A 27,069-nucleotide genomic window follows, 5' to 3' on the forward strand; every position below is an offset into this window, starting at 1 on the left:
TTGTTAGAGGATCTTCATTGTGTTATATGACATGGAGAATAGGCTTATATATATATATATATATATATATATATATATATATATATATATATATATATATATATATATAAAGGCTTATATCCTTTTTTATTTAACATTTGCCAAATTGTTTTTGTCCAACCAGCTTCCCCAAATCGTTACAGCTTATTCCATATACATGAGCATGCTAATTAAATAGAAGCCCCTCCCCCTGGGCTGAGTGAGAAGGTCCACTTCTCATAGTGTTGGCCTCTGAGTTCTCAGGGGCTGGCTGTACACTTAGGTTACATCCTTTTGCCCCACTCGCGCACACATACACACACACACGTTTTTCTTGCACCCGGAACTTTTCTGTCCTGGTCTGAGCCACCAGGTGAGGAGAGGAGAGGAGAGGAGTTTCAGTCCTTAGGATTTGTGTTTCTGGAGGAGAGGGGAGCCTGAGACAAGTCTTCATCATGGCTCGGGATTTTAACATGCTCCAAATTGTCATGCTCCTTCAGGTGCTCTGTCTGGCCCTGGGTCAAGTGGTGAGTGAATTTTTGTTGGTTATCATCTTCACTTGGTGCTTTAGAATGGATTTGGGAGTTCTGAAAAAGAGATGAATTCAGTCAGGAAGTCAAGATGATCGTTGCTTTTTAACCTTATCATTAATTCTCAATAGATTTGTCCTCTATTGGGTCTCACTGGTGCACCTTTTGGTATAAAACGCTATTCCAGCAAGCTATTGAAATCATTTGTGTAAGACAGGGCAGTTATAATGATCAGAATGTCAGACTGTGGCCTGGACACAGATGGAATGTGGTGGTCGAGTGAGGAAAACACACACACACACACACACACACACACACACACACACACACACACACACACACACACACACACACACACCATGTACAAGGACTCCTTTCAGACTTTTATTCAGTGGTCCCTATTCAAACAACACAACCTCAAGGTGCATTCAGCAGATATTGACACTTCTATGCTACATTTAAAAGAGTAACACAGTGAATCGCTTCATTAAGAAATCATTCTTAATAGTGAGTTACTGAGTTTTTCAGAGCGTTCACATTTATTGCTCATTGATTGAGATCTGTTAGGAGACCATACAAATACTTGGTACACATTCCCTCCTTTGTGTTTATTTTCTCCAGTATAACGTTGAACCTCTGAATCCGCAGAATCACATCGAATCTTTCTGATATGTTAATCGATGCGTCGACCGAAACTGAATTGCACGTTGATTTATTTGTGATATTTTTATTTGTATATTTATTTATATTCATCACAAATACTCAAAGTTTTATTGTAAAAAATCATTTTTTATACGCAAAAATTTTATTAATATTTCCCCCCTTTGTATTACTGCTGCTGATAAATGATACCGAATAACACCACACTTATTTTCTTTTCAGCTGTTATTACTATAAAGTTTAAAAACTATATTTTATTTCACAAACTATTATCAATGTACATAGATTTATTTATATATACATATATATAATTGATTGATATTTATTAGCACGATTACTCATACAGGTTTCTTATATATTCTTAACTTAGATATATTTTCAGTATATGTTAATAGTTTTTTCACTCTTTGTAAGGGTGCCGCTTATAAAATTATAAATCCATACATTTAAAACCATACATTTTCTTTCCAGGTGTTATTACTATGCTATTTATAACTATTTCATTTCACGATCTACTATGAAAAGTATCATTTCATTATTTTTTTTTTGATATACACTGAGACACTGTGTAGGATGTATAAATGTGCTGTGAATATCTAGACTCACATTTCTTCAAATTTCATTACAGACTGGCCCACCTGGAGCTCTGGGCCCTCGTGGTCTCCCCGGCCCTTCAGGTACCCCCGGAGCCGACGGCATCGATGTGAGTATCATGATCTCTGGCTGGTGCCACAAGTCTGATCCCGTACAAAGACACTCATTGTGTGCTCAGGTTTTTGCATCAACTTGCAGTTGCAAAATCTTACCCACAGAAGGCGCCTGAAACGAAAACAAGCTCACAATAGTGTCCTGTTGGTTCAGAGAGGACTAGACATATTTTCTGTCATCCTGTGCAGAGGCCCTGAGGTTATTTAATAGCAGACAGTGGTAGCACATTTCTAATGAGATTTTAGCAAGCGGTTCTTCAGAATGGTCCACTGTTGATGTTTTAGCTGTGACCTTAATGTGCCTTTAGATTAGATTGTGTGCAGTGTGTGTGCAGTGTGACTAGGATATCAAATGAACCTTATTTATGGTAGAAAATGTTAAGATCTACTGAAACAATTATTATTATAGTGCATGCTGAGCTGGGAATGATTTAAAGCCAGAAAAAAAAAATCGGTTAACAAGTCTTAAGTGCATTTATTTATCACAATTTATCTGAAAATTACATTTTGATTGTATTTCATTAGAATTAATTAACAATTTTCTAAACTATGTTTATTTATTTATTTATTTATTTATTTATTTATTTTAATGATACAGTGCCTTGTATAAATATTCCCCCCATGTACTTTTCCACATTTTGTAGAATATATGTTAATATTTTAACTCGCTAAAAAAATTATTTCATTTTCCAATGTATCTATTTTGTCTCTATTTTGCCTTCCAGGGAAATAACAGAGAGCAGCAAGTCTTTACAGTCCAAATTTAATTTTTACTTTTTAAACTTTTTTTTTTATAGAAACATTCCATGGGCTAGATCAGCAAATATACATCACACCTATATATTTGTATAGAGTGTTTATGTTGCTAATGACAAATATATAGAGTGCTTGTAAGGGGAGGTGTTTAGTGAAGGGCGGAGCATGAGGCCTTGTGGGAGGAGTCTTCAAGTACATAAATGGTGCTGAACATTGATGATGAAACTGTTGGTGTAATGTGTAGTGTTTTGAGGATAATAATTAGAAAATAATAATGATAATAATAAATAAGTAATAATAATAATAATAATAATAATAATAATAATAATAATAACAGTAACAGCAGCAACAATAACAATAATAATAATAATAATAATAATAATAATAATAATAATAATAATAATAATAATAATAATTCACATCAAGTCAAGATTAATATAATAAGAATCCCTGACAGGACAGCATTACAATCACAAATTACACTGATTATTTCCCTGTAACATGACCTGAAGTCTATGTATTCTTCTTACACCAGCAAACAGCTATTTGCCAAAGACTGAGTTCTTTTATTATTTTTAGAATTATACAAATTGTACATCTTGTCCATTTATAATTATGTCTGTAACTTCTCTAATTCCTTCACTGTTCTAATGATAACATATTAGAATATGCCAGAGTCTCTATATAAACATTTGAGTTACAGAAAGCACAACTGAGTAGCTGTTAAAGAGAATTTAACAACACTTTTTGACAGATTTCAAGGTCATATCTGAAAGTTTAGTAGTGCTATTGTATAGATTTATGTACTGTACAATATGTAAAAATACTCCTGCTATATTTATAGTAGGTTTGGTAATAATATTACTACTGTAGTATATATTATGTTATATGAATCTTATAACATGTAATTATATGTAATGACACTATATTAAGCTGTTACTGTTCATACATTATTTGCAATATGAAATTGTTTTACCTACATTTTATCTCACCAAGTCCTGTATATCTGAGCTTCTAGGCTAGGAAGGTTATATGTCTAATTTTTTTTCTTTTCAAACGTCTCATTTCTTTTTAATTTCAGGGAGAAAAAGGGCCTCCTGGGCCTCCTGGACCTCGTGTAAGTACTTTCTAAAAGCAATGTCCCTGAGACTCATTGAGAAGCTCTTTTTAAAGCTCCTTTTGTTGGAACAGTGATGGTACTTTACTCCTAGAGTTGAGTGTCCTTCATATAACCTTTTCAGACTGTAGGCTATTTCTGCACATGATAAATCTAATCTGTCCCTGTAATTCACTTTGCAGGGTCAGAAGGGAGATCCGGGCCAGCCGGGCCCAGACGGTCCTCCTGGGGAAGATGGAATTGATGTGAGTTCATCCGTAGATCAGGGAATGCTTGATCACACGTCACATGCCATCCTCATCACTGTGATGTTTAATTTTTAAAAGAAACAGCACTAGATGAAAGATTTAAGTTGTGCTTAAGGTTGGGATTGTAAACTGAAGTGTCATTAACAGTGAAATCTGATATAGTTACCTAGTACGGTAATGGTACAGGTTATAGTTATATAAAGTTATACATAAATTATGTATGAATTTATAGTTATATTCATGACCAAATAATAAAATAGCTGCACTGTAGCTGCATGTCATATGTGTCATATTGTCCTGTTACTGTGATACTCTGAAATGACTGAAATGTTATCACAGTGTGAATTCTCCATAATTTACCTTACCTAATTTACTATACACAGACTCCATAAGGAAAAATAAATCTTGTTCTGTTGTATGATAATACATCATGGTTGTTTTGGCATACATGCAGAGTACAGGTTTATGAAACCAAGAGGATCTTATCTACATCAACTTTCCCACTCATATGCTCTGAATCATGGAATTGTCAAAAGGATTTGCTCAGATAATCTACTGCGAACTGTCAAAATGTGTCAAATACAAAGTAATCATATTGCTATTTTGGCAGTAGGTTAAAAAAAGGTTATTTATTTATTTATTTAATAATACTGATAAATACTGCTTATTTATTTATTTATTTATTTATTTATTTATTTATTTATTTACTATACATTAAAGCTTTAAATTGGCTTAAAACATACCTGTGGACAGGTCATTACTAAACAGATGATTATTCAAAGTATTTTCTCTTCAGGGTCTGACTGGAGGAAAGGGTGAAAGAGGTCCCCGTGGAAACCTTGGACAAAAGGTTAGTATGATTTCAAGGCAGATTTCTTTAGGTTGTTTGTGGCCATTAAAGTCACAGGTAGATAAATACATCTTGTCTATTTTGGTTGTAATGGCTGTTTAACAGCTAGCTTCAAATAATTACCATTTTGTTTTACATAGGAATTTTTAAAGTGGTTTTGCAGTTACGGACAGCTCTTCAGCACACATTTATTAATATAGATTTTTTAAAAAAGCAACAAACAAACAAAAAAAAAACAATTGAAATTTTAGACTTGTTATTCAAATGTGTACCAAAATATTGTTCAAATGTGTACCAAAATATTTTATTCCAGATCATTACATAGAACACATTAGGTTCAAGTGGACATTATTTTTATATAGATTTGCATTATTTGCATTACTATAAATAATTCTTTCTTGATTTCCACAGGGTCTACCTGGGCCTACTGGACCACAAGGACCAGTTGTAAGTAAAAAAAAAAATCCATATGTGTGCAGTTATGAGAGCAGAGGTATTAACTAATTATTTTTTGCATTTTATTTTTTAATTATTTTTTGCAATTATTTTTATATATATATAAATATATATATATAAATATAAAAAATAATTGCAAAAAATAATATATATATATATATATATATACACACATGATAATATATATATATATATATATATATATATATATATATATATATATATATATATATATATATATATACGTATATATGTATATATATATATACGTATATATATATATATATATACGTATATAAAAAAATAATTGCAAAAAATAATATATATATATATATATATATATATATATATATATATATATATATATATATATATATATATATACACACACATGATTATATATATATATATATATATATATATATATATATATATATATATATATATATATATATATATATAAAAATAATTGCAAAAAATAATTAAAAAATAAAATGCAAAAAATAATTAGTTAATACCTCTGCTCTCATAACTGCCTTCTTGTGTATAGTTATGTGGCTGTAATCTTGCAGTTGCAGGATATTTTACAAAATAAATGTAAATTTGCAATAAAACTTTTCATCATCTAGAGTTCTAGTAATCTCATATTTATAGTTCATAGGCTGTCAGATACATAATAAACTGTCAGCCATGTTGTCAATTCATGTTGGTAGATTTCATATCACCAAATTAAAAAATGTCAAGTCAACACGATTATCATGATTAAATGTTTAAATGTTTATTTGAATCTTGCATCAAATTTTATTTGGATAAAACTGTATTTCTTTTTATATGTTTCATAATTTTGTTCTATTTTAATAAAAGGCAAATTCCACTTATAAAAGCTTCTTCTTCTTCTTCTTCTTCTACTTCTTCTTCTTCTTCTTCTTCTTCTTCTTCTTCTTCTTCTTCTTCTTACTCAGCTCAGTTAGCTCGAGTCTGAATATAGATCTTGTATATCTATTGATGTTTCTTTGAAGACTCTGAATACAACCTTTGGTTATTAAAAAAAAGCAATTATTCTACAAATATTTCATTTGTGTATCTTTTAACACAAGTCAATAGTCTGTGTCATAGTATTTCATGTGGACATATTATACTGCATAGTCTAGTTATCTACATTAAATCTAGATGTAAATGTATGGATCATTTTTAATTTTCTGTTTTTTTCTATTTATTTTCTATTTCCCTGCAGGGACTTGGGCTTCCTGGACTTCCTGTAAGTTTTAATTACCAATCCATTTAATTGCCATGTAGTGTTTAAACAAAATGCTGATCAGATTGCTACTTAGCTGGGTTAGTCTGATGCATATTAATATATTTTTAGTTGTCAGATTTATAGGTATAGAATCGATTCATATCCAATTTGCAGTTGGATAAATCTACTGTAGACAAGGATTAAGGGTCTTGCTTTGGTGCATTTCTGTGGCTCCCTGGGGATTGAACTCACCAGTAGAGACATTTGAAGACTAATTAGTTTAACAAAGCTGTGTAGAAAAAGTAGTTCAAAGACTTAACTGTCATGTCTGTTCATTCTTCTGTCTTCAGGGACCAGCAGGTCCGATCGGTCTTCCTGGGGAAATTGGAATCCCTGGTCCCAAGGTTGGTCATCTTCTGTACATAATACAGAACTAACATCACCACTTGACATGATGAGACTTGTGGCCATAACAATATTATTCCATAGTGTGTGTATATATATATATATATATATATATATATATATATATATATATATATATGTATATATATATGTGTGTGTGTGTGTGTGTGTGTGTGTGTGTGTGTGTGTGTGTGTGCATAATGTTATAATGTATGATGTTAAACATAGCATACTAATTGGTCCAGCTTTGATTTCAAGTTATTCAATCACTGGTTCAATATTATAGTCAGTGTCTTATAATCACATGACAGGACGTTCTAGATATTATACTTTACTTTACCATGCGTGAACTAGTAAAAGTTATGGTTTTAAAATATGAAAGTATTTATGCAAGCCTGTCACATGACTTCCATTTACCATTTTATCCTCATACATGTACACCATTTGGAAGCAGTATTGTTTACAGAAATATGGCAAATTAATCAAAAATTAAAATCATGTCTTAGTAGAGTTTTGGGCCACTATGGTATTGATTCTACAAACACTGGTACTAAACTGGATGAACACCTTTCTTGCAGAAAGTGCTGTCTATTACATGTCTTTTCCAAATTTTCCACTTTCTCAATCAAGTTGAGATCTGCTTAGTCTGAAAGCTATAGCATTGGATTTATCTAATTTTTCATACCTATTCATTGCGTCCTCATGCCCTGAGCATGGGTGGAGTCATCTTGGAAGAGACCACTTCCACCAGGATAGAAATGTTTCCTAATAAACTAAAGGTGATCAGTCAGAAGACATTTGTATTGACTCTTCCCTCTAAGGGGATCTGACCATATTGCTTTTTCCACATCTCTGCAGACCAGTTCTAACGATTTTTACACCACTGAACTCTCAAACATCTTTGTAACGAGCATTTTATGCACTGCAACGCTACTATAAGATTCTTCTCTGTGTAGTTGTCGATGGATTGCTCTTGAAAGTCTGATCACGTCCTGCATTGACATTTTCAGCCACCTGAAGAACAGCTGCTCTGCTGTTTTGTTCTTACAAATTGCAGTAATGAATGAGCAGCATGTTCAGTGAATCCCAACTTGTTCTCGTCTTTCCCAAAAATGATACTTTAGTCAGATTTTAATATTGAAACACAGCCAGTTGAGCAGTTTTTGTGACTGAAACTCCTGCAACTGCACCTCTATAATGAGTCTTATTGTCATCTTGATTCAAATTTGAGGTTGCCTTTTTATACATAAAGTATGATAGTATGTAAATTGTATGATACTGCTGTCTGGAAAAATCCACATTTGTTATGTTTCATCACAAAATTGCTTAGTATTTGTCCACCATCTGTACAGTATATCTCCAACTATATAAAGTATGTCCAAGATCAATGGGCCATATATTCACTGTTAAATAATAAACAGAACAGGACATGAGGGTTAATTAAACTCCATCCACTATTTGCATTTCATTAAGTTTTGTCCTTAATGACTTTCATATTCTCACCCATTCTCAGGGAGCTACAGGATCTTTAGGACCACCAGGTTTGCCAGGACCTCCAGGGAAACCTGTAAGTCATCATTTTTCTAATGTTATAATGTATTGAATTATACATTATATTGTTTTATATATTATATTGTTTTAATTATTGATTATACAATACCAAAGCCATATTACTGCAAAATAAATAAATAAATAAATAAATAAATAAATAAATTGTAATAAATAAAACACAACAGATTGTCCTGCTATAAAAATAAATAATTTGTTGTTGTGGAATGTCAAGTTAGTTCCTTTTGCCTTTCTAAGAAGGACACTGATAATGGAGACTCCTTCCATGAATGTTAAAGAAACGTCCTTCCATAAAGCTTCACCATATGACTGAGTTTTTCATTGTTGAATGACAAAGTATTTTTATTCCTTTTATTTTTAGCTTATGTGTATTTTTGTGTCTGCCATACAAGTCCCTGTGTACATTGTTATATACAGAATAAAATAACGTTAATATAAATCTGAGATTTGATTAATGCCAGAGCTGCTGCTATAGAAAATGAATTAATAATCAGATTTTAAAATTCAAAAAAGTATAAAATAGAAATGTATAATGTAAACTTATATAAAAAGTTTTATTATTTTTTTTTGTATTTTAAATTTTTATTTTTTATTTAAAAAATAAAAAAGAATTTCTTTGAACTGTCACCACAAATATTTACTAAATAAAAATGTAGCGTCAAAAAATGTGTTATGAGTGTTATGATGTGCACCTGTTGAAATGTGGGTTTACGATTATTTGTGAAAAGAATCAATGTTATGAATGAATTTAATGTGTGTCTCTGCAATAAGCAACCTTCCTTGAATCCATGTTTTTCAAGTACATTATGTTTTTTTCACACCCAGGGGCCACCTGGGAAGTTCTTGGGTTCAGAAGAAGGCAGTGCTGATTTCCAGGTGAGATTATTATGATATTATTATATACGATAGATAGATAGATAGATAGATAGATAGATAGATAGATAGATAGATAGATAGATAGATAGATAGATAGATAGATAGATAGATAGATAGTCTGCCAAATTGTCTGTGGATGTTACAAATTTACCAAGTATAATCATGCACTGAGCTACAAGGTTTTTGTTGTGTTTTGTGGATTTTGTATCTTTCAACAAATGTCTTTGTAATTTATTGATATTACACTGACATTTCCGTGGCTGAAATATCACAAAATTTAGATTTATTTTGCCCCAGATCTGCAGTGATAGACAAAAAAACATGCCAGCTCTTTCAGGACAGGAATATCAGACTAATACAGAACAGGTAAAAGGTCAATGATGAATATAGACAGAATGTCAGAGAATATGGCTCATTAATGTGCATTAATACAATGGCACTGACACCACAGGATGTCTGGTGCACAGACTGAGATTGTGACTGGTCGAAATATCCGGCTGGGTCATATTTCTCACAGAAGATGCTTTAGTGAACTGATTATCTTTTGGAGTGGTTTGTTGGATGTTGGTGGATGTGGCTTGGGAGCATTGAAGGCAAAGCCAAACAGAGAAATAAAATGTTTTATTCCGTTTACACCACAGCAATTTGCCAATAATTAAATTCGTTTAATTAACTACACAATTGCACTTTAATAATTTTTTATTATATAAATGTTTGAACCTCTACAAAACAAGTTAGCGTCTCATACCTCTTACTTTATAATACCTATATTAGTACGGTAATACTAATTACGGTAATACCTTTTTTCTCTCTTAAAGTTAATAACAAAAGAGGCAGTTATCATGTTTATCCCGAATATTTTCCTGTATAAGATACCTTAAACCCACAGCTGGAGATCCTTTCCAAATAACTACACATCAGCACAGGAAAAAAAGTTAATGTACAAGTCCCTGTACAAGTTGTTACTATAAAATGTTTAACATATTACATTACATTACAAACCTACAATCAACTGACCAATCAGAATGAAGTATTCATCCGTGTGGTGGTTTAAACATTTCATTTATCATGAAAATAATTTTCAATTTTCAATAATTTTCAATAATTTGATGAAGTATATAAGTAAAAGTAAAAACTCGATTTGTTAGGCGCATATACAGTATGTTACTGTTTAAATCATTTGGTTTTATACTATATTTATAGGATGGTTTCATTTCATACAAATATTTCTCAAACACAATTTTGTCTGTTTAAATCCTGGTTTAATCAGAGATGCTTCTGAGAACTTAAAATGAATTATAGAAAACCTTGAAACTTCATAGCACTTCCGAACAGTGGGAGGATCCTAACTGTCAATCACACGGCGTAGGTGGGTGTGTTAAACATCAAGCGTATGATTTGCGGTTTTATATTTATATGTAGCAACACTGCTTTTACTGGGATGTTGTTTTTGCTGTAGCTTCATCCAAGGATGATTGAATTGTCTTGAATAGGATAGAATAAGAAATATATATTTGGAAGCAGTCAAGGATGTTGAAGTTTACTCACAGGTTGATTAAACTGATGCTGGTATAACAATTGTCTCTATGACCATTTAAACTTGAAAGATTCATTCCACAGTAAACAGCTCCACTGCACAGACTTGAAAGAGAAACCCAGCTTCAACAGACCCACTTGTTAAACTATGGCTTAAGAAATTGAAAATATATAGATTTGTCTCTTGCTATTAGAGCATTTCAGGATCTGGCAGGATGTTTGCTCCATTTTAGAAAAGGAACAACACTAAAAGGAACAAACACTTTTAGCTCACAATGGGAGCTCCAATCCATTATCTAACTAATCCAATACATACTTTTCAAACTGTAACACATCTGTCCTTCCCCACATATAGAAAGTTCTTCCAATTTTGCTCTATACAAGTTGATTCAAACTCATGTTGTCCTGATTAAAGGACAGAAGCCCAGGTTTTATAACTGTGACAATATAATACTGAATAAAAAACAGTTTTATTTGTCTTTTAGAGATTAGGTCTTAATTGGAACTTGAGCCAACATAGCTATGTTTATTTATTGTAGTTAAATGAATGTTTGGCCTTGAGCTTTAATGTAATCCTCCTCTTGCTGCACTCCTTTTAACGATCTCAGAGTTCAGGGATTTCTGATGGATTTAACGACTCACCATTAAACAGATCCTTTCTAATGCTTCTTCCCATTAGCACCCCATTAGATGGGATGTTATGAAGGAGAAAATACACTTTTGTGAGAATTATTGTGTACATGTAATATTTAAGTATCAATTGTAAACTTTTTTTTTATCCCTTTTAGTGTCCAACTAACTGTCCACCTGGGCCTAAAGGTCCTCAAGGCCTGCACGGCATGAAGGTGAGTTAGTTTGGAGACTTGTTTAATTGTGCATTACATTTTTTAAGCTTCTAATAATACAAATATTGAGATTGTATATCATTGGTTGACTGATGCACTGGGTTGATTTTTGTTTGCTCTCACAGGGTCATAAAGGTCGGGCTGGTATACTAGGAGCTCCAGGAAACATTGGAAAGCCGGTATTTGTCTGCTTTGGTGATTTTCTAGTAGATTTTAGCTGCATAAGCTGTTGTTTCAATCTTCCGTGAAATACTCTTAGGTTCTCAAGATGTGCTATTTTGTGTGCAGCATAGTAGATATGTGGGTTTTCTGTTCAAACATTAGATGATTTGTTTTAGTTCAATATTTGAAGCATATACAGTATATCCTGAATAACAATTTGTGTTCTAGCCAGATCTATATTTTCAAATCGCTACAGGACACAAATCATTAAGAACTTAACACTATAAGGTTATTTCTCCGGTTTAAAGTTGTGCATTGAACCGGGATGTATTTTAGTGCATCAACACATTTGTCACCTCTTAATCCTTTTATCTTAATTAATTTGGATAAAACATCCTGGAAAAAATCCTGCACTTCACCTCATATATGAGTTGGGTTGTGGTAGCTAAGTGGCTAAGGTGCAGGACTACAGAAGGTTATGAGTTTAAACCCCAGGCAGGTCCACCAACTGCTGGGCCCCTAAGCAAGGCCTAAAATTGCTCAGTTGTATAAAAATGAGATAAAAATATCTGCCAAAAGCTGTGAATGTAATGAATGAATATGAGTACTGTCAATATAATCCATGTAACAATATGGAAATCTTGCTTTTAGAGTAGTACAAAAATTACAGTGGGCTTAATAAGAACCTAGTTTAACAAAAATCAGCTGTAAATGCAGTCGGGGTGTCTAAAATACCTCAGTGTGATTTCCTCATGCAGTGAATATTATGTTTTGATCAGGTTGTTGAATAGCTAAATGCCCTAAACCTAATAAATTCAGTTTGTAATCGGATACGAAATGCCAAAATGTATTTTATGCTCACATTATATCACAGTCTTGACACGATCTTGACTCTTGACTTGACAGTCTGAATGAATAATAATTCCCCCCATTTCCACTTCTGTGACTGTAACTTTATTTTTTGGTCAGAAACATGCAAAATATCTCAGTTGAGGAAAAATGTCAAAATGCCAAAAACCCGCCTAACAATATACAACCTAAACAATATACAACACTATTTAATGTCTGACAAAGTACTGAATGGTATGTAATGTCTTTATAAATGTCTGTAATGGAATGAATGTGGAGGTTTTGTCAAGTTTAGCAGAATGTTTTGCTAAACTGGTGTCATCGGTAATTATGTTTCTTCTGACAGACTCTTGATTGATTTGGTTGATTGAATTGGCAGTCAAGCAGGAAAAGAGAAACAGTGCAATTTGCCTGATGATGCAATGAAAGTGGAAAACAAATCTCATCCATTTCTTGTCTGAACACAGATATGCACTGACAGACACATCCAAACAAGAGTCAAAAATACATTTCTTTTTTCTATTCTGTTGCCAGGTCTCACCGAAAAGATACACTCAACTATATTTGTAGAACACACACACACACACACACACACACACACACACAAACACACACCTGAAACGATCAAAAGGTTTTGGCATTGAAAAAAAGTCAGATTCCCTGTGGTCCATGTCTGCAATACACCTTTTTATCATCACCTGGAACCTTGTACAACCATCATCCGATCAATATCATCCTCCTAATCTTTGAAGTTTATTTTACAACAGAAGAGGTTCCGTCCCTCATAGATACACTGTCTGCACTTTTCTTTTGTTTCCCTTGGTTTGTTATTACCTATTGAGCAGAATAAATTTCATTCCAATTATTTGGCAATCCTGGCCCAATACTTTTACATATTATACCATCTGAAAAGGTATTTTATGTTTAGAGCTTGGGGTTTAATATTAAAACAATGAATAGAAATAGACTATTCTAACTGGGACTACAAAGAAAAGAATAGTGCAAGAATAAGATTCGTATTCGTGTTAGGTTTAATGTAACGGTGTCTGCTTGACTGATTGCTTGTTATGGACGTAGCAGAATCAATTACATTAGACACCGTGGGTTTCCTTTTACTGCATATCTCAGGCAAATGAAAAAAATCTAATTAAACTGCCTTGTTGAAGAATTCTAAGAGTTGCCACATAGATAATATATGGATTGCATTCCAAACAAACAAACAAATGGTCTAACAAAATGCTCAGCCGTACACCCACTCATTCATCCAGCGGATTAGCCCTAATGAAGCCCTTAGAGGCACACCAGCAGCATTAATCTGTGTAGTGTGTGCGAGCAGTCAGGACTGGCTCAGTGGAAAAGGCATGGGAGGATGTCAGGTACTACAAGAGGGAAGAGAAGCTACACCGTATTAATCGTATTTAATGAGCACCCCGCAGACAGCAGGGCCACCTCAAGGGACGTGCAGGTTTTACTCTTATAGTGTACTGCATAGTGGTGTCTGAGACCTGCTTGGAAATTTTAATATCCAGCCTTAGACATGCCTTTTTTTTTGAAAATTGTCTAACTGGAAGGAGAACAGCAATCCATTTTTGGTGTCACAGCAAAGCAATAACTAACAAGGAAATCAATAGAGAGATTACAATGATTGAAGCTGGATTTGCTGGAGCATTGTAAAATGAAATGTAAATGAAGCTTCCTCATTTCAGTGGAGAATAAACAGTGTTTTTAATCAATCAACGATCCCCTTATTCATTTTGTGCCAGAAATATTTTACTTGTCATTTGCTTTACTAAGTAGCAGAAATGATAAAGCATGGAAAATAAACAGGATGTGATTCATTTTCTGACTCTGCTTATCTGTTTCACAGGGCATAAAGGGAGATAGTGGGATCTCTGGTGAGCAAGGAATACCAGGCCCTCCAGTAATGTATTCGTTTATGTTCTACTGACATATGGCAATGTTAAACTCTCATATTGTGTTTTTTTTTTTTTTTTACAGTTTATAAACGTTCTGTTATCATTTCCGTATTTATATTTCAGGGTCCACAGGGGTTGAGAGGGTATCCAGGAATGGTTGGGCCCAAAGGAGAGAGGGTGAGTCATATACCACCTACAACTGTTGCTAAAATGAAAAACTGAGTAGATGATGTACTGAAAGGTATATTGCACACCAAGCAAATTCCATCCATGCCCTTGCACAGAAAAAGCACACACATTTTATCTAGAATTGTGTGAAAGTGAAAATAAAACAGTGTTCAGAATTAACATTCATTCACCCGAACTAATCGGGTCACGGGGAGCCTGTGCCTATCTCAGGCATCATCGGGCATCAAGGCAGGATACACCCTGGACGGAGTGCCAACCCATCGCAGGGCACACACACTCTCATTCACTCATGCAATCACACACTACGGACAATTTTTCCAGAGATGCCAATCAACCTACCATGCAAGTCTTTGGACCGGGGGAGGAAACCGGAGTACCCGGAGGAGAACATGCAAACTCCACACACACAAGGCGGAGGTGGGAATCGAACCCCCAACCCTAGAGGTGTGAGGCGAACGTGCTAACCACTAAGCCACCGTGCCGCCCTAGAATTAACATAGGAAAATAAATTAAATGTGAACAAAAACATAAAACATGGGAAATTAAAGTGAAAATAAATAAAACGTGAAAAATTAAGCTACAAGCCATATAAGTAAAACATATGATTGGACACATTGAACATGTGACCTAGATAAGAAAAAGTTATGTTAAAAACATTAGGTGATACAATCAGTCCACATGATCTTAAAATGCTTTAAAAAATACTTTGAAAAATTCACAGCTGAAAATAAAACCACATGAGACTACCTGGGAAAAAACTGACATACTGTATGTAAAAAAAAAAAAAGAAAAAAAGTGAAATAGTGTGAGATGTGTATGTGTGTGTGTGAGAGATGTGTGTGTGTGTGTGTTTGTGTGTGAGTGAGAGAGAAAATCACTTATAAAAACAAAGCCACATCTACATAAGAACCAAAAAAGCAGATTGAACAATAAAATCACATGAGCTAAAGGAGAAAAATGTATGAACATTAACATGTGATAATGTTAAAAATTTAATGTGAAATGAAACCCACATGACCTACAGGAGAAAAATGTTTTTTAAAAGAATGAACAAAAACAGTTGGAAATCATATATAAACAATAAAACCACATGACCTACAATAAATGTAAAAATGTAATTGTGTGTAAAAAGGCACAAAAGTAAAAAAACTTTGTGAAACAGAGTCTAAAAACTGTGAATCATATCACTCACTAGCTTTTATAGATACTGTACATATAAAATCTTCCCCGACCCTTTTATGTGCCACTGCAACCATTTTTTCTATTAGCAAAACAATCCAGCTGTAATACAGTATGCTACCGTTTATTACCTAAATGCTAGTATGTGAACATAGATTGCTTTAACACACACACGCACAAAAACACAAACACACAACTTCAATTTTCAAGAACTCTAAACAGCCACTAATTCAGATCCACCACAATTCAGATTAAAATGACCTTTATTCCCATGCTTTCATAAATAACTTTATCCATAATGTCTCTTAGGGCCCTCAAGGATACAAAGGTATTACTGGGCCCATTGGACATCCTGGAATCCCTGTAAGTTTACAAATGCTGTTAGTCTCACTCTTACTTTTTCAGTAACTAAATTCACATAAAACATTAAATGTTCTTCCTGGCTTAGGGTAAAGAGGGACCTCGAGGTTCTCCTGGAGAGGCTGGTGAAAAAGGTGATAAGGTGAGTACTAATAATCTGGATTCTCCAAACGTTTAAGCTTTCATTTTAATTAACAACGCTTTTATTTATTTATTTATTATTTTTTTATTTCAAATAGGGTGACCAAGGCATCAGAGGACTACAGGGAGCAGTTGGAAAGAAGGGAGAGAACGTGAGTGAAATAATATAATAAAAATAAAACTTTCTTTAATGCATAACGCATTGCTCTGATGATATTTGTCTTTACGATTCAGGGTCTCCCAGGGATTGATGGCAAAGACGGCACCCCTGGCATTCCAGGAATAAAGGTATTGACAACAATAATGCTATTATTTATTAATATTTAAACAGACCTGCACGAAATGTACAATTCTCTGTAAATATGTTTGATTATTTTGCTCAGGGTGCTCCAGGACAGAATGGAAGACCTGGTCCACCAGGCCACCAGGGGACAGCAGTAAGTACCTAGTCTATAGTAAGCATGCTAAAGCATTGTTCGCATCAGTGTCTGCCTTCATACTTTCATGTTATTTGCATGTGTCCAAAGACTTTACACTTTATAGTTTAAAACGGTATTGTTTCAACTTGAAAATAATTTGGAACAATATTAATTGGAAACCTTAAAACGGACAGAAGAACAGTCACAAGGTCTTGTCACAATCTTACCTGGCATATAATTGAACACACCTCCCTGCCAACCAATCAGAATTTAGTTGTTCTGACATACAATACCGTAGATACGCAATACATAGACTCGATACAGATTACCCGCAGAGATTAAACCCCGTCTCTGTGTTGTGACGCAAACACACACATCTGCTTCAGAAGTATGAATCAGCTCTAAATCTATATGCTATTATCTCTTCCACTACTCACATCGGTCAGCGCATGCCCAAGGATACACATTTCCACTCAGCTCACGTACTCACAAAGTCACTCTGCATTGTGTTTTCCTCTCCCACTTGTAACAATAACAAAAGCAAAAAAAACCAAAAAAACAAGAAGGAAATAATTAACCAAAAGTGAAAGCGTTGTATTCTGTACAGCGGATCCAAATTGACCCCTGTTGTCTGATTACTTTAGAATTTATACCACCTTGAAATTGCTTTCTCTCTCTCCCTCTGTCTCTGTGCAAACAATTCATCATCATCAAATGTGATTCTTTTTCCTGGTGACTGGGAGTAATGGAGCATGCTGGGTATTATCCACACCATCACTGAGCTGAGCAGCCAGCGTAATGGAGAAGCCCTCTGAAGGAACACAAGTTATCACTGTCTACTCTCAGACTGTTGCTCTGCGTCTTGTGCGAGCGATCCTCGCAGTGTCTCGGGTCTCACATCATTCTGACCTTTTCTGATTTTTTTTTGTTGTTGTTGTTGTTTTTTAGGGTTTGCCTGGAAGTCCTGGCACCAAGGGTGGTGTGGGTGCTAAGGTGAGATGAAACTAACTCAGTTCATTCCAATTTCCATTGCACAAAGCTTCCTTCACATACCATATTTTCAAGAAAATGAGAAAACCTTAAATGATTTTTGTTTCTTTTTCTTTTTATATTTACTAGGGTGAGCCAGGACCTAGAGGTTTTATAGGAATGTCTGGTGCTCCTGGTCCACAGGTATAAATTGCTTATATAAATTTCAACAGATCATTTCCTCTTAATGTTTCTCTTCTACTGACCCATGTATTTCTTTCCAAGGGTGAGCCAGGACCACCAGGTGAAGCTGGTATGACCGGAGTTCCTGGGCCAAAGGTGACAAGTTTCTCTAACAAGCTTTTTATGATCAGACATAGGCTTATATTTAATATATGTCATGTGTACATGCTCAAAATGTTTCAAAGCAATTGAAAATACTGATGAGTTTAATCTATGATGAGTTAAATCTGTTTATTTAAAATAATGTATATAAATAAAATTTATCGACTCTGTACCGCCGCTCTTCTTATCAGGGTGACAGGGGTGAGAGAGGACCTGTTGGGCTTCAGGGAATCATTGGCAAGCCTGTAAGTTACTAATATTCCAACAAATTCTGCAGTCATTATCTTTTTCTAAAAAAATACAAAAAATACGTATAAGCAAAACACTCTTGACGTCAACATGTCTTAATGTTTACAGATCCTGCTTTTTTTTTTAATTTAACTAAGATTTTTTTTCTGCAACTGTTTATAGGGAATTAAAGGAGAACGAGGGCCAATCGGTATACCAGGAGCTCAAGGCCTTACTGGAACCAAAGGAGATAAGGTGAGTGACCAAAGCATTGAGACTTTTGGTGCTGCAGTTAGATGTTACACCATGCAGTGGCACTATTACCCCATGCATGCACAGAGCTGTGTCCTGCCTTTTTCACCAGAAGATGTTTCTCTAGCTTCTGGGTAATTTATGCCTTGGTTTGTCAAATAATTCGCTTCCTCAAAGATGAAATATCTGCCTATGGACACTTTAATGTTTGTTGTCCTTTTATCTGTAATATACTGGCCATTTAATGCAAGCTATTGAGCATCGCCACTGATAATTTAGAGTGGTATCCGGTTAAACAAAGACATTGTGTACAATAAAAAGCTTCTCCCTGAGCCATTACAGCTGGTAATGGATGTCCAATCTACTCTTACTTCTTTCTGTAGGGATTCCAAGGCAAAGTGGGAGCAAAGGGAGACTTTGTGAGTAAATGTTCATCTAAAAAAATCATCATGTTAAATACAACATCATGGAAATCCTGGAAATACATTACTACACAGTGTGTCAATATTGAATTTATTTTTTTTGTTGTTGTGATGTAGGGCGATCCAGGAGTAGAGGGATTGGCAGGAGAAAAGGGAGAAAAGGTAAAGTCTCACTATAACTGATAAAGTAGGAATGGAAAGGAAAACATATACATATATATCAAGGTGTAATATATCAATGACCTTATTTTGGCTTAACAGGGGCTGTCTGGTGAACCCGGCCCCAAAGGACAGGTAAGCAGAACCTATGTACAGTAAAGTGCAGGTAAAAGACACTTTAAACACATGGAAAGTTTCCTTCACAACAACATCTATGTATGTTTCAGCTCACTATAGCTCCACTTTACCTTGAATTTTAAAAGAAAAAAATATTAAAATACTTCACATTATTGTGTAAATTTAATTCAAAACATATGCTTAAACTATGCTTGTCTCCATGAGTCATCTATTATAAATGATGAAAAATATACATTCATTGATATTTAGTCCAAATATAAGTCAAATGTTACGTCACTTGGAGGATTCATCATCCGAATTTCCTTTCAGAATTACACAGAAAAGGAAGAAAAACATGTTCCTTATTTTCACTGGTATTGTACTGACTGATAACTTTGAACGGTACCACAATTATATATTGATCATGAATCTTTTGTTAACATATATATTTTATATAAAAATTAGTTCTGAATTATACAGTGTAATAGAATACGAGGTGCAAAACAATGCTGTTATGGAAAAAATAATCAGCAAAAAATCCTAAAGTGCACATCCTGATGTGTTTGCGTTGCTTTTACCATAGACGTTTGCCAACAATTAAAACTGATCTAATAATGTTCTGGAACATTAGCAGTTATAAGCTGTGATTCCCTCAGCAGTCTGTATGTTTACTCTGTCTTGAAGCTAACAAGCCAAAAAAAAAACCCACCATTTGTCATGTTACTGACTTTTATAAAGCTCTGAAACTGGATACTCCTTCTATAAAGCCTGTCTCTTTCATCATTTTGCCAAATAACACACTTCCTTACAATAAGTTTATTATTAACCTAAGATTATGAAGATTGTCTGCCATACAAGCCCATGTGACAGAGTTGTTACCATAGAAACAAGCACATTAAACATTTATTTGAATTAATCAACACGTTTGAACAAATTTGATTTCAAAAATGTGTAGCGTCACGGTATAAATATACATACTGAAATCTAAAATATCAATCTAGAGAGATACATAAAGACATCCTAGAAGATTTGACCTCTTATTCCAGTCTATCTCAAGTCTTTCTCTTGTTCTTCACTGACAGCAAGGAGTGAGGGGTGATCCAGGACACAACGGACCTACAGGCGATCCCGGAAAACCTGGAGACCTGGGTCCTTCTGGTCTTCCTGGACCACGAGGCCTCCATGGAGTGAGAGGTGCACCCGGCATGCCAGGAATAGAGGGACCAGCTGTGAGTAACAGTCACTCATCACAGTGCAATCTGGAATTGCGGCAATGAGACAGAGATTTAATTCAAATAGCAAAGGTTAGGACTGCATGACATTGATTTGACCAGAAATGAATACAGTCCTGTATTTTGTTTAAAAAGAAAGATTATATCCAAAGTTAGGATTTGGTTAAAGCAGTAGGGAAACAGAATACAGTGGTAAGTCAATATTGATGTTAGATGTCAAGAAATAACAATTACCACTGTATTAAGAGTTCATGTGTTCTCGTTTAAAAGAAATCTATCTGGCGCTCAACCTGGAATTGTTTTTCAGCCCTTGATTTGTTTTTTTATTGGCTGCAGTGTCATTCAATGCTTTTCTCAAAATTCATCCAATTTTTCACTAGTTAAAGTCAAACGGAGAAAAACTTCAATCGATCAATTCAGATATCAGCAGTCAAAATGTACGCCACATTGCCACAACAATAAGAAAAATGGAAATGACGTTAAAAAATTTAGCTAACAGAATTGACTAAACGAGTCAGTGATTATTTTCTCACCAATATTCGCAATGAACCGGGTTAGAATTAAACATAGTAAATAATTAGAGAGGGATGTGGATGATGCTGATAATAAAAGTGAGAGCTCAATAATTTTTCGCATATGTAGATAAGAAATATAGATGCATGTAGGGAATCTTTTAGAGGAATTGGACTAAAATCTGATTTCTGGCACCAAATACTGGAACAGTTCTTCATAAAGAGTTCAGACGTTTGAATTCAATGTCATGATGTTAATATATTCGCTAAAAACTGCCAGGATACAGAGCACATTCTTATAGTAACCCTTCTACTGTACTACTAATCTGCATGTGTCACTTTCTCTCTCTCTCTCTCTCTCTCTCTCTCTCTCTCTCTAGGGTCATGATTTCTCAGATCAACACATCATTGATGTGGTCATGAAGATGCTACAAGGTGAGTATCATCATTTCTGAAAACATGAGATTATCCTGCGCTGCACATTACACACTAGCTGCGATCAGGAAGGATAAATGAATGAAGCCTGAATCCATGCTGTAAATCCATGCATTGTATCCATAGAAATGAACTAATGTGAAACTCATCACTCCTGAGGGATATCTTGGCTGCCAAACAGCACAAATAATGCAGACTGAAGCTATTTTTTTCCCATCTATTTTTGATTTTTTTTTCCCCTCCCTCATTCTCAGTTTACTCAGGGTGTGTAAGCTTGTCCTATTTTGCTTGAGATGACCACAGCTGACTCATGATAACTTCTGTTAGCGCTTATCATTTCAACGTTATACAGTACCTGCTTTTGGCTTTCTATCACACACACGCACGCACACACACACACTTACTTTGAGACAGAACAACAAACAGCTTGTGAAAGGGACAGATGCCATCTTTCCAGCAGCGATGATGATTAGATTTGGCCACTGAGACATCTTGGCAGAGTGTGTATGCTGACATACCTGGTCAGCTTAACATTATCTTAACACTTATGCTTTGACTAAGATAAACCATTTGAATTTTTTAACATTATAAACATTGTGCATAGCTGACTTTGGCTTTTGAGAAACAATATTCTCTTTAATAAAATTATACAAAGCCTTATAGTAAAGTTCTTTTAGTTGACATTATTCAACACACAATTTAACACAAACTATTTTTACATTACATCAGCATTATTACATTATTACATCACCAATCCAGTAATAAGCATAATAATCAACCCTCACATTAACCAATCTTATTCATATCTACACCTTATGCAGAGTTATAAAATTTCTAAACCATGCCTGAAGCTCCTCTTTCGTCCTAGTTAACTTCTATAAATTTACATTTCTCACTCTTTGGTGAATGTAGATGAATTTTGCGCCTCTACCCCCATCTTACTGTCTCCTTATTGCTATTCCATAACTCCAACCTAGAGTGATCTGACTGTAGGCAGTCTAGCTATCTAACACGAAGCAGAAACTCTTGCTCAAAGAACTTTCAAGGACACCAGCCTAAGTTCACCTCTATTACCATGTCATGTGGTTGAAAGAATAAGTGTTTTTAAGTGACATGAGCTGAATCAGAAAATGCTGAAGTAAATTCCAGTATTCATACCTTGAGACCAGCATTTATTAAGTAATGAATTAAAAAAAATATCTCTGACTGATAACAATAAAAAGTTAATTAATACTAATGAGTTTGTAAAATATTTTATTTAATATTTTTAATCAAAAAATGAAAAAAAAAAAAAAAAAAAAAAAAAAAAAAAAAAAATATATATATATATATATATATATATATATATATATATATATATATATGTATGTATGTATATTAGCTGTTACACATGTGCTCATTAACATGCAATTTGTGTTTTAAAATACATTTACACTAATAATAATAATACAAAATATAAATAAGTAAGTAAGTAAGTAAGTAAATAAATAAATAAATAAATAAATAAATAAATAAATAAATAAATAAATAAATAAATAAATAAGTTGCAACCAGTCAACACTAAGCTATGCAAACGGTATATGAAGCCTGTTCTCTTTGAACTACAATTCTTATCAGAAATTCGGTCTCCAAAATTATTGACACCCCCAGGATTAAAGTTTTGTGAAGCTTCCTCCTTAGAGATTTACAGTATTTCCTGTTAAGTCTAACAATTTCAGAGACTCTTTTAAAGAATCTTGGATGCTGACACACATACACAACACTTCAAAGATTTTTTTAACATTGAGCACATGGACTTGTTCTCAATTTAGACTGCATGTTAACATCCAGTCCCTGATATGGCTATTGCTAAGCACTGATTTTGTTCTCTGCCATACTAGGTCTCACTTGATTTTGATGTATGTTTGCGTTCATCATTTTTTTTTGAAAGATCCATCTATATATACACACACACACACACACACACACAGTATATATATATATATATATATATATATATATATATATATATATATATATATATATATATATATATATATATATATATCCATCTACATTCTGTCAGAGGCAAGTAAGGTTTTGGGGTGAAATATCCAGGTGCAGAATGCATGATGCAATAAATCTTCACAAGATTCTTCCCTGGACCATAGACCATATATCTGTAAAGACAACAGACAACCAAAGCATCAGCTACCCAACACTATATATTTCTTTTCAGCAAGTGTCAGGTGCTGCATGGGATAAAAGTTTGATTTTGCTCTAATCTGATCACAACACACAATTCCAGTTGTAAAGATGGAATGACTCTCAGGAAGGCCTTCTTCTTTGCAGCTCTTCCAAACAGTTGGATGTTGTATTTAATAGCTGATAGCCAAGTCAAAGAATCAACTTAAAATCAAAGCATGATGAACTGAACTAGCTATGAACACTCACCAGAGGCATCAATGATCTCTACTTGCTTCCAAGCTTTATTTTTCTTCATAATGTCAATATACACATTTAATGAAAGGTTAAATGAAACTAATTTTAAATAATTATATTAATTGGAACTAAGTGTAAGTGGGAATTAATTCTAGTTAGGAAATAAAGCTGAGTGTGGAACTAAAGAAACATCGTACCATAGGATTGGTCCTGACCAAACATGAACTAATCATTTTGATAGTAATGTATGATATTTATACATATTTCCAATACATTTTGTACAACCTAAGAAGCATAAGATGGTTTAAAATGTTAGAGGGAAGGTAAATAGGTGAATATATATTTGTTGTATTAAACTAATATGTGAACCAATCAATAAATGTGTGTAATGCATGTTTAATGTTAATACAGTAAATTTGAATAATTTCTATAAAGAGGGCTAAATAGATTTGTGTACTCTCAGTATAACTTAGATGTAATGTTGGTTACCCTGCTGCAAATGAATATTGATTTTCATGAACAATGCACAGAATTTAAGTTATACTAAGACACTGGCCACTTGATTGTGTATTCTTTAATTCCCACCAGAAAGGTTAGCTGTTTTAGCAGTGAGCGCTAAGAGGGAAGCAATAGGAGGAGCAGGAGTAATGGGACCACCAGGTCCTCCAGGTCCTCCCGGACGTCCGGGTCCTCAGGGGAGCCATGGCCTTACTGGTACCCGAGGCATCCCTGGCATGATTGGAGCTGCAGGCCAAATTGGGAACACTGGCCCTAAAGGTACATTTTTTTTCCCTCAATGTTTTACTTTTTTCATACTAATGTTCATATCTATCAACAGTGTTTTTTTTTTTTGTCTGCCTAAGTATCTCGATTATGTTATCCCACAGCTGAGGTAATGACAGATCATATTGTTGATGTCATCTCTGTTCTATATCTTACAGGAAGGAAAGGTCTAAAAGGAGTGATAGGAGACCCTGGTCGCCCTCATCCAGGTCTACCAGGACCACCTGGCTTTCCAGGTAGATTTTATTTTTGGTGCGAATGAGAAGGAAAATATATGTTGTGCTCATTCCTGAGAAAATTCCAAAAATATAAACATTTATCTGCAGTATATTTATACAGAGGTAAAATTATATTTCTATTTTATACTTCTATTTTATATTATCCAAATTTTATTCAAGAAAGGAAGAGTTTGCAAGAACAAAATCTGGTGGTGGGGAAATTTCTGTGTCCATAGCGCCAAGGTCAAATGGGATATAGCTCAGAGATTTGACTTGTTCAGAGATTCAACTCATGAATTATGACTTTTGGATTGTTTTAATGCAAGGATTAAAAAGAAAATGTTAGTGTCATGATAATACTAATGTTTCAGGAAATGTGTTTTATCTCTAATTTGTTGATTCTTAAAAGTAGTATTATAAGAGAAACAAAGCAGATAAATCCAAATTAGAAAGCCAAAAAGGCAAATATTAAAAAAGAATAGCTAAGCTAGGCATAAATTGGTAAACAAAACAGGGTAAATCCACAAAAAAAAAACATACTGTAAGGTCTCTATCAATGACTATATCGTTCTTCACTAGGGTACTGCATAATAATACCATGAAACCCAGTCTGAAGGAAATATAACAAGAAAAACTCACATTTAGCCCCTTTTTGTTGTTAATTTTAAGTGTTAGTATTCTTGGCACTCTTTGGTACAATTATCTACTAACTATCATTTGAACGCCACGTCCCGTTTATACTTGAGTATTTTCCTGGACATGTGGTTCCATGAACATGACTTCAGTGTTCAGTGTACTTCAGTGGCATTCCCAGGCACCAGATGTGACTATAATAGAGTACAGTTTATGTACAGAGTTAGAGGTAGATGTTGTTTAAAGACAGCCAGCTGTTCCTAGTGGAAATTTATTTCACCACCTGTATGCCAAAAAGATTCATAGAGCTAGAATTCACAGAGTGTTTGGGGCATCGATGTAGCCACGCCACTTCAAGTTTAAATACAGATATGAATATTTTGCGCACTAAACACTAAACAAAAATGTTATAACATATATAAATGTGTTCGATAAATATATAGTATAATATACAAATAATAATAAATACCAAAGAATTCATGCATAAGGCTTGCATTGAAGAAGTGCTATGTTTTTAATCAGTAAAAAGGCACCTGTTTATATGTTAATACAAGTGAATGTCCTATTCTCCCTCAGGTCCTCCCGGTCTGGATGGAGTTGCACGAGACGGCAAACCAGGAGAAAGAGGGCCTCCGGGTGCAGCGGGTCAACCAGGTTATCCTGGAAAAGTAGGTCCTCCTGGCCTTCCTGGCTTCTGTGAAATGGCCGCATGCCTGGCGGCATCAGCTTACACTTCCCCACGACTCCAGGAAGCTGGCACAGTCAAGGGACCATCCACTTAATGCCTTAAAACATCAGAAGACAAACACACAGCCCTTTCCTTCCTAGGACACCAGCATGGTGCAACAGTCCTGAGTGGCTGACTTTACAGTTTTTTTTTGTGCGTGTGACTGGGTGCGTGTGTGTGTATGAAAAAGTGGTGACTAGGATTCATCAAAACTGTAATCTAGGCTCGTCGCCATCCCACCCTGAGTGCAACGAGATGTGAAAATGCCATCATTTGGATATCAAGATGACAATCAGATCTACGGGCATCCGTAACTCAGAGACTGAAATCTACTCCCTGGTGCCGTTTCTTGTTGGTAGTGGTCACTACATATGTTTGATTATAAAAAAAACATTAATAAAACAGGACATGGTCAAGACTTCACCTGAAAATTTACCAACAGTAATAATCGTAATAATAAAAATCCCATAACAATAGTGTTTAATTTTGTAACTTATTGTTAATAACCTCATGGAAATTCCTTTAAGCTTATAGTTGCTGTGTACATTACGCCCCTCTGTGAGCCTAGAAATAAACCTATTCTACTCTTTG

General features: G+C 34.3%; 1 protein-coding gene across 1 annotated transcript; it reads left to right on the forward strand.

Moving 5' to 3' along the window:
- The first annotated feature begins 366 nt into the window (after positions 1-366).
- col9a2 (procollagen, type IX, alpha 2) lies at positions 367-27,069 on the forward strand. Its single transcript, XM_060865672.1, has 32 exons — positions 367-545; positions 1,837-1,911; positions 3,753-3,788; positions 3,971-4,033; positions 4,833-4,886; positions 5,298-5,333; positions 6,577-6,600; positions 6,930-6,983; positions 8,498-8,551; positions 9,379-9,429; positions 11,754-11,810; positions 11,936-11,989; positions 14,689-14,742; positions 14,861-14,914; positions 16,415-16,468; positions 16,554-16,607; positions 16,705-16,758; positions 16,841-16,894; positions 16,990-17,043; positions 17,974-18,018; positions 18,145-18,198; positions 18,280-18,333; positions 18,531-18,584; positions 18,751-18,822; positions 19,203-19,238; positions 19,359-19,403; positions 19,503-19,535; positions 20,600-20,746; positions 21,642-21,696; positions 24,706-24,894; positions 25,059-25,136; positions 26,328-27,069. The coding sequence occupies exons 1-32, from the start codon at positions 474-476 to the stop codon at positions 26,531-26,533; spliced, it is 2,076 nt and encodes a 691-aa protein (XP_060721655.1). The 5' UTR covers positions 367-473; the 3' UTR covers positions 26,534-27,069.

Source organism: Tachysurus vachellii, chromosome 3 (genome assembly GCF_030014155.1).
Source record: "Tachysurus vachellii isolate PV-2020 chromosome 3, HZAU_Pvac_v1, whole genome shotgun sequence".
Taxonomy (NCBI): domain Eukaryota; kingdom Metazoa; phylum Chordata; class Actinopteri; order Siluriformes; family Bagridae; genus Tachysurus; species Tachysurus vachellii.

Excerpts from the sequence above, each read along its gene's own strand:
- col9a2 (XM_060865672.1), top strand. The coding sequence starts at position 474 with ATGGCTCGGGATTTTAACATGCTCCAAATTGTCATGCTCCTTCAGGTG. Across the intron at positions 546-1,836 it reads GTCTGGCCCTGGGTCAAGTG|ACTGGCCCACCTGGAGCTCT; the intron begins GTGAGTGAATTT and ends ATTTCATTACAG. Across the intron at positions 4,034-4,832 it reads CTGGGGAAGATGGAATTGAT|GGTCTGACTGGAGGAAAGGG; the intron begins GTGAGTTCATCC and ends TTTTCTCTTCAG.